Consider the following 8639-nt stretch of genomic DNA (forward strand, 5'->3'; position numbering starts at 1 on the left):
TATTACTGTTTCAAGCTGGCCAGGTTCATATGCTGTACGGGTCTTCATTCCTCCCTCTGATATAAGCCCATGGTCATTTCAGTGACCATGAACCTATATCAGAACTGTTTAGCAGAGTCTGCCGAACAAATTAATAGCTCTGATTAGTGGTTAATAAGCTGCTGATCAGAGCTATTAACCTAAAATGTGACACCCCCCTTCCCCACGCCACTCCTCTGTTGCCTCACACCCCCTGCTTCCTCCATCTCCACTTTGCATGCTCTAGATGCTAAGAAGTTCCCCCAACCCTTAGTGCCCCCTTCTTGTGTCCCCCAGCACTGGCCAATTGCCCCCCACCAGCACAAAGCCCCTGTGGCTCTGCAATTACCAGCTTATCTTCTCTGCCTCCCCCACCGACAATTGCATGGGAGACACGGCCTATCGTGTTAATCCTTGCCTCTGTGACCCCTTCGCCTCCTTCGGAGTCCCCTCAGAACCGGCTGAATACTCCCCCTCCACCACCACCAATCCCCTGTGGCTTTGCAATTACTGACTTCTCTCCTCTACCTCTCCTACCAGCAATTGCATGAGGGAAACAGCCAAAAGTGCAAGCCCCCCACTGATCCCCCATGCCCCCTGACTTCCCCTCCACCCTCCCCCATCGGCTGCAGCTGCTGCCCAGATCGGTGACTTTCGGGACGGAGAGTGGGGCGGGGGGGGGCTGGTAAACATGTGTTTACTGGTCACAGTGAACACAGTGAGTGCTACTGATTGCTTAGTTCATTCAGGAAAGAAAAAGGGCTGGTAAACATGTGTTTACTAGCCCCTTTTCTTTCCTGAATGAACCAAGTAATCAGTAGCACTCACTGTGTTCTTTCATCACTGACACATAGTAAACTGCTCTGTTTACTATGTCAGTTTGTGAATAATTAGGAGTCTTTTCACAGACTCCTATTCATTCAACTACAGTGCAGCTCAGGCTATCTTCAGTGCCTTTCTCTGTCTCAAAAAAAGAGACATTAGAGGTCTGTTTAGATCCTTGATGTCTCTCCAAAGCCCCCCCCCCCCAAAAAAAAAGAGTTAAATATTAAGAATAAAAATGTATCTGTAAAAAGTGAATACTACTGTAAAGAAAAAAAAAACTAGTAAGCATGATCCGCATTTTGGCTATAGACGGGTGAGGAAGCAAGTCAACACCTCTTCACCACCTGTTTTAACCCCATTTTTGCTGACAAAAACAAAACATATTAAAAATAAAAATGTACCTGTAAGATATATAAAATTGTAAATAAAAATAAAAAAACCTAGTAAGGGTAAATTTAGATATGCATCTAAATCTCCCTTGCCTCTGAAGCCCAATCCACATTCGAATGGCTCTCCAGTTGCTACTGAAAGGTGGTGAGGAAGCGAGTTGATGCCTCCGCACCACCTTTTTTAAACATTTTTCCAAAAAATGTGCTGCAACTGTGTGCATCGCACGCAGTTGCAAGGCATTTGTGGCGCATCCCTATTGACTTGTAGTGATGCATCGCAGCCACAGCATGTAAACACCCCTGTCCCCTGCCTATTGGGGGGGAGCAGCAGAAGTGCAGCTCAATCGTGCATTTTTGCAGCCTCCCAAACTCAAGGGTAAACAAGGCCTAAGGCTTCATTTACACAGGGCATACTACAGTGAGGCCATGTTTAGCTGCATGGGGATGCAAAGGTGTTCCATGCATTCCTGTGCAGGCAGTTCCATTCATGTCAGTTGGGACACAGTGGCTGCATGGACACAGCTGCTGATCCCAACTTGACATCTGTGTGGGTGCGTCCCAACTGACATGAATAGGACTGTCTGCCCAAGGATGCACAGAACACATATGCATCCCCATGAGGGTAAACATGGCCCTCCATGGGCATATGCTTTAGTATACCCCATGTGACTGAGGCCTTAGTAGGAATTTAGTAGGAATTGTGTAAGTTATGCTGTGTTCATGTGAACAAATAAGGATTTTAGTGGGTTTTTTTGTGAAAATAGAGATTTGATAAACATTTGCACAAAATATTGTGGGGCCTCATGGGGACATAAAAATCAGTAGCATCTTCTTTTTATTCTACTGGTCATGTGCTTTCATAAAAATGGTTTGGGTGGTCTTTTACAAACTCTGAAGGCTGTAAGGGAATAATAAAAAAGCAATGGAAACATTTCAAAAACGGTCCAGCCACCTGAGTTTAAAAGTGGACCCCATGGCCTGACAGCTAAAGGTTAAATCCCAAGAGTGGGGAAAAAATAAAGCTAGAATCTGACAATATACAATACTTTTTGTTTTTTATAAATAAACAGACTTTAAATTAGAGAGCAAATTATAAAATAGTTTAGATATGTTCCAAATGATAAAAAAATGCCCATTTTCAGATACATTATGTTCTATACCTGTGCATAGCTTGCATGTAACAAAGTTAAAAATAGCTTTAATTGGAGGTAAGCCTTTGCCTTAAACAATCTTGTTTTTCTTCCTTTTGTTCTTGCTAATAAACTCAAGGGATAATTATATACATCTCTTTACAGCTGTTTGTACCCACAAGAATTGTTGCTACTTTGTAAAAGTATATATAAAGGCTAAGGAAAAGAGTTTACAATTTAGAAGGCAATTTATGGTGTCAGGTCACGTTATCAGTTTAGAAAACTGTTCTCATATTTATATGCAGCCACATAAATTTATTGTATCTTTTACAAATTTATCTACTTTATGCTGACATTTTCATCGATTTCATCATTGCAATTTGAATTCTCTTTCTATATGGTAAGTGCCTGAAACGTTAACATACATTTTTCAGTTTATTCAAAATAATAGTGATAAAGATGTACAAATAGCATTGTCTCCATAAATTCAAAATGCTGCCTAGATACCATAATAAGATAAGATGGACAACCTGCAAATGTTTGGGACATTTCAACACAAAAGCTGGTTAGGGAGATTTCCTTATATGCATGATAGCGGTTATACTATTGTGCCACATTTGAAACATAACCAAAAAATCCATTGGCTTTCATCCACAGCAGTCTGCAGAAATGGGCAAGAGTAACACATGGTTTATTATACAGTTTTTAAAGAAAAACTTTGAAGTGATGAAAAATCTGTTTAGTAAAAACAGCTATAATGCCAGTTATAAGGTATTATCAATCAAGACATTGGGGTTGATTTACTAAAACTGGAGAGTTCAACATTTTGTAAAACCAATCAGTTTCCAGGTTTTTTTGTTAAAGCTTAATTGAACAATCTGAAGTTAGCAGCTGATTGGCTACTATGCACAGCTGCACCAGATTTTGCACTCTTCAATTTTAGTAAAATCAAGGCTGGCAGATTACCCACCTTGTACATTTCTTTTCAGATCAAACAGCGCATGAGTAAATATAATAAAGAGATTGAGCAAAGCAGAATAGCAAACTGCTTGTCTCATTTGGTAATCACTCATCTAAACTGATGAGCCGTAAAGGCAATTAAAGTGTCACCTTTAACCACTTGATCTTTAAAAAGTTTTACCCCTTTCATGACCAGGCCATTTTTTTTGCCATTTAGCACTGTGCTGCTTTAACTGGCAATTGCGTGATCATGCCACACTCTACCCAAATTATTTCATATAATTTTTGTCACACAAATAGAGCTTTCTTTTGGTGCTATTTAATCACCACTGTATTTTTTTTATTATATAAGCAAAAAAACAAACATTTTTTAAAAAATAAAAACAATATTTTCTACTTTCTGTTATAAAATATATCCAGTAAAGTCAAATGTCTTCATAAATTTAGGCCAAAATGTATTCTGCTACATATCTATGGTACAAAAAAATCCCAATAAATGTATATTATTTGGTTTGTGTGAACATTATAGTGTCTGGAAACTATGATATATACTGTACATATTTGAAATCCTGATGTACTGATGGCTTATCTAATTTCTTGAGGCTCTTAAAATGCCAGGACAATACAAATACCACTACCTCCCATCCCCCAAATGAACCCTTTTTGGAAAGTAGACAGTCTTTTAGAGGTATTTAGTAGTGATCACATGATACCTGGTTAACGGTAACAGTGATCCGCTGTATCCAGTATCTGGTCACAGGAGGGGTGCGCTGTACATGGTCCTAAACCGGAGCAGGCACAATCAAATATATATATGTGAGTGAGCCTGTGCGTAAATGTACTGCAGCAGGGTGGTAAGTGGTTTAATATCTTTTTTTGCCATTTCATGGGCACACACAGTTTTGAGGCTTCAAGTGTTACGAAACCCACAACAGTAAAATCAGTCTGTATATGCAGTAAAGCATGCTTGTTATACTCACTGTGGAACCTAAGGGATTAATCCAATGCAGTTTGTAAAAAGGCTGTTTGATCCTTTCTTCTTTGTTTCTCCCCTTTTTCAAGCGACCCCACTTATCTGCAGACTGAACCGTAGGCAGACACATGATCAGTTTGGTGTGTATTGCTAGAGAGGTTTTTTTTTTCCCTTGAGAGAGTGTATTTGATCAACATAGGGCCAATCGGCACTGTCCAGACAGAGGTCAGGGGATTTGTATCCTCATAGAGCAGAAAGAAAACTACTTCTACAAGCTTTAGTTAGTGTTGGACTGGACACAGATAGAAGTCACAAGACTGCTCTAACTTTTGATGAGAAAAGGTATTTAGCAGTTTATATTTATATTTACTAAAACAATTGACCCAGCAATCTGACCATGCTATTAGGACAATGAACACTTAAATCAGGAGTATGTAATGTACACTACTGCTGAGGAATTGCGACAGTGAGGAGTATGTAACATACCACATAGCACAGAGAGTGCAGCAGCCAAATATATGATTTCAATTTTTATTTCAAACAGTTTTGTCTTCTAAAAATCTTAGCCAGACAGCACAGAAAGGTACTGGACCACTGCCCTCTCTTCCTGTAACATGTTTTCTGACAGCATTTGACAAAGCAAGATAGGCCCTACTAGCTCAGAATGTTGGTTCTCCCTTTACTGTGGTATTATGCTACTGTGCAAGGGATTTGAGGTGGCTAATATAAACTAAGAACGTGGCACTTATGGTAACTAAATATAAAAAAATAAGTTATACAACGATATAGCTCCCTGGGGTTCAGGTTTAAATGACAGGCTAGCCATAACAGCATAACATTTTTTTTGTAGAAATATTCAGTAATTCTTCATTTTGAATATAATACAGCATGTGCCATTTAATGTCTTGTGCCAATACCTTTTATTTCATATTATTCTAATCCTGAACTGTCTTTTTAATAAAATATGATTAAGAAAAGTAAAAATTATATATATTCATGAATAACCAAGAATTTGTGTCTGCTTTTTGTAAAAGTGCTGAAACTGAATTGTATCCGATGAGCATGTGTGAGGACAATCATACTGAAGTAACTGCAATTTTCCTGGTTGGATTCCAAAATCTTAAAAACTTCAAGATTTTAATCGTCACTTTCTTTGTGCTGATTTATATTATTGTCATTTCAGCCAACCTTTTAATCGTTGTCCTTGTGTCAGTCAGTGAACACCTGAAAAATCCAATGTTCTTTTTTCTAAAGCACCTTGCTGTGGCAGACATGCTTGTTGCTTCCAATATTGTTCCACATTTGTTGTATGTCATTATGCAGAATGGATATTATGTATCTACATCAGCATGTATTTTTCAGTACTATGTATTTAATTTACTGGGGATAGTCCAATCCTTCCTCTTAACAATTATGTCCTATGATCGATATTTGGCCATCTGTAGTCCACTGCATTATTCTTCTCTTATGAGTGTGAAAAAATGTCACTATTTGGTCAGTCTGACTTGGCTGTTGACTTTAATTCTTGATTCGACTGAAATAGGATTTATGTATCAGATGAAGTTTTGTGATTCAAATATCATTGACCATTTCTTTTGTGATATAACACCAATCCTTAACATCTCCACTTCCAATACATTAATAATAGTATGGCAGGATTTTGCTCTGTCCATGATAACAATTTTTTTTCCATTTTTGTTTGTCACTGTATCATATGTCTGTATCTTCATTACCATCATCAAGATGTCCTCTCTCACAGGGAGGGAGAAAGCATTCTCCACTTGCAGCTCTCATCTTAGCATTGTCTGCATTTACTATGGGACGTTGATTGCTTTATATGTGTTCCCTTCAGGAAACAATTTCCAAAATGAAAATAAAATCAAATCTCTAATATATGTTTTATTAACTCCACTTACCAACCCTCTTATGTACAGCCTCAGGAATAAAGAAATAATAAGAGTCATGCATAAGCTAATAAACATAAATACTATGGAAAAATAATAAAGAGCCAACCAGACATGAATGAATAGTGGGGAGGGCTTTTAAAAACCAGGAGTGAAAATGTTGCTGTTCTTTTAACAGGATTTTCTTACTTTCCAGTTAATGTTATTTATAAAAGACACCTCTTATATTTACCTTGCAGGTATTCTCACACTTTTCCTCTTATGTCTTATATAAACATTGGCTTATCTTCTAGTTAATTAACATAATTTGCACATATTTCTGCTTTAGGCATAGTATTAGTGGTGGGACATTTCCTGAAAAAAAAAAAAAGAATTCAAACGGCAAAGTGAATAACAGAAAAGAAACTACATCATGTCTCAGACTGTTTATAAATTGGCCCCCAAAGACCTATTTATACACTAATCAGCCATAATTTTATCATCATCCACTTAATATTGAGTAGGTCCCCCTTTGTTGCCAAAACAGCCCTGACCTGTCGTGAATGCCACTAGATCTCTGAAGGTTTGCTGTGGTATCAGCAAGCTATCAGTATGAGATCCTTTAAGGCAAGGTTCACACTAGCCCACACTGTGCATTCTGGTTGTGTGTGTAGGAAACGCATCAGTTCCTGCACCCACAGCAGCATCGTGCTGCTCTTGTGAGATCTGCAGGGCTGCTCTCACTAGTGTGAACCAGGCATCAGTCATGTACGTTTGCAGAGTGAGACCTCCATAGATTAGACTTATTTTTCCAGCACATCCCACAGATGCTCAATGGATCGAGATCTACTGTGGAGAATTTGGAGGCCAGGTCAACACCTTAAACTTCTTGTTGTGTTCCTCAAACCATACCTGAACCATTTTTGCAGTGTGGCAGGATGCATTATCCTGCTGAAAGAGGCCACCGCTATCAGGGAACATGGATTCCATGAAGGGGTGTGCTTGGTCACTAACCAATGTTCAGGTGGGTGGTACAAAAAAAAAAAAGTTATGCTATCATGTGCAGCTAGTCAATTCAAAATGCAGCATGCTTTTAATGAAAAAATGAGGACGTGCCTTAAGGCCACCCCTCCCCATACCCCCTCCCCAAACAGAATTAGCTTGGAAAAAAAATTTAGTTAAAGCTTTGGAAAAAATAAAAAAAATACTTGGGTTCCAGTTCTTTTCAAGAGCATATTCTCATGGGATTTCAAATGCCTAGCATTCCTGTGGAAGCTTTAGAAGGCAGGAAATGTATTTTTTTACCTTTTTGTCAAGCTTTATTTTTGAGGGTTTTGTTAAAGTGCGGTAACACACACACATATAGAAGTTCCCATAAAACGGTGAGAACCAGCCCCTGATGTTCTGCTGTGCATAGCTAATGTTTTTAAGTATAATGTCATTTGGCTTAATTAATCCTGTCTACACTTTCATAATTTAGCATTTGTGTGTGAGAGAAATGTTGAAAAGAATTTGGATAGAAATATTTTGAGAACTACACACTTTTTCTTACAGCGAACAGCTTGGCCAAGCAGCACATTAAGTACTGAAAAAAACAAATGACATTGTCACATCATTGTGTGAATAATGTGCAACCTATTGGGTTCATTTGATAAAAATGCAAAGAGAAATAATGTTTTGTAATCCATAGAAATCAACAGCATCTCACCTTTAAGTAGCTTAGAATCAAAGTTGTTTAACTGGCTGACAGTTATGCTGACCCTTTGACTTCCATACTGTCTCAGTCAATGACCTAGAACAAATATGAAAAGTCCTTTGTACTTGTTCTGGGCCATTGAATCAAATTCCTAAAAAAAAGGTAATTATGATATTCCAGGAACAATTCAGCTTAGCAATGTCAGCCTCCATGTTTTCTTGCAGTAACTTTCCAACAAAATCTAGGTGTCTTATTGTTCCTTCTTTCCCATTAATTTTCTTTTGATAATAAAATAATTTTCTCTTTCTAATTATACAGCAGTGTTTTTATATACACTGCTCAAAAAACATAAAGATGCCCCATCGTTTGATGGAAAGGAAAATTATCAACCTACAGAGGACTGAATTCAAAGACATTCCGAACATCAAAGTGAAAAAATGATGCACGTGCTTGTATGCATGCTGGACAACATCGGGGTATGCTCCTAATGAGATGACAGATGGTGCCCTGGGGTAATTTCTCCCAAATCTGCACCAGGGCATCACTGAGTTCCTGGACAGTCTGAGGTGCAACCTGGTGGCGTCAGATGAACTGAAACATGATATCCCAGAGGTGTTCTATTAGATTTAGGCGAGTGTGGGGGCTATTCAATGGTATCAATTCCTTCATCCTCCAGGAACTGCCTGCATTCTCTTGCCACTTGAGGCCAGGCATTGCCGTGCACCAGGAGATACCCAGGACCCACTGCACCAGCGTAGGGTCTGA

The 8639-nt window shown here is 38.6% G+C and overlaps 1 protein-coding gene across 1 annotated transcript; it reads left to right on the plus strand.

The window, feature by feature from the left end:
* The first annotated feature begins 5357 nt into the window (after positions 1-5357).
* On the plus strand, positions 5358-6296 carry LOC149451940 (olfactory receptor 1M1-like). Its single transcript, XM_089689971.1, has one exon. The coding sequence runs from the start codon at positions 5358-5360 to the stop codon at positions 6294-6296; it is 939 nt and encodes a 312-aa protein (XP_089546097.1).
* Positions 6297-8639: the final 2343 nt, after the last annotated feature.

Source organism: Staurois parvus, unplaced genomic scaffold (assembly GCF_062004578.1).
Source record: "Staurois parvus isolate SC_StPar_1 unplaced genomic scaffold, SC_StPar_1.0 ptg000505l, whole genome shotgun sequence".
NCBI lineage: Eukaryota > Metazoa > Chordata > Amphibia > Anura > Ranidae > Staurois > Staurois parvus.

Bases quoted from the DNA above. Each gene is read 5' to 3' on its own strand.
- LOC149451940 (XM_089689971.1), top strand. From the start codon at position 5,358: ATGTGTGAGGACAATCATACTGAAGTAACTGCAATTTTCCTGGTTGGA.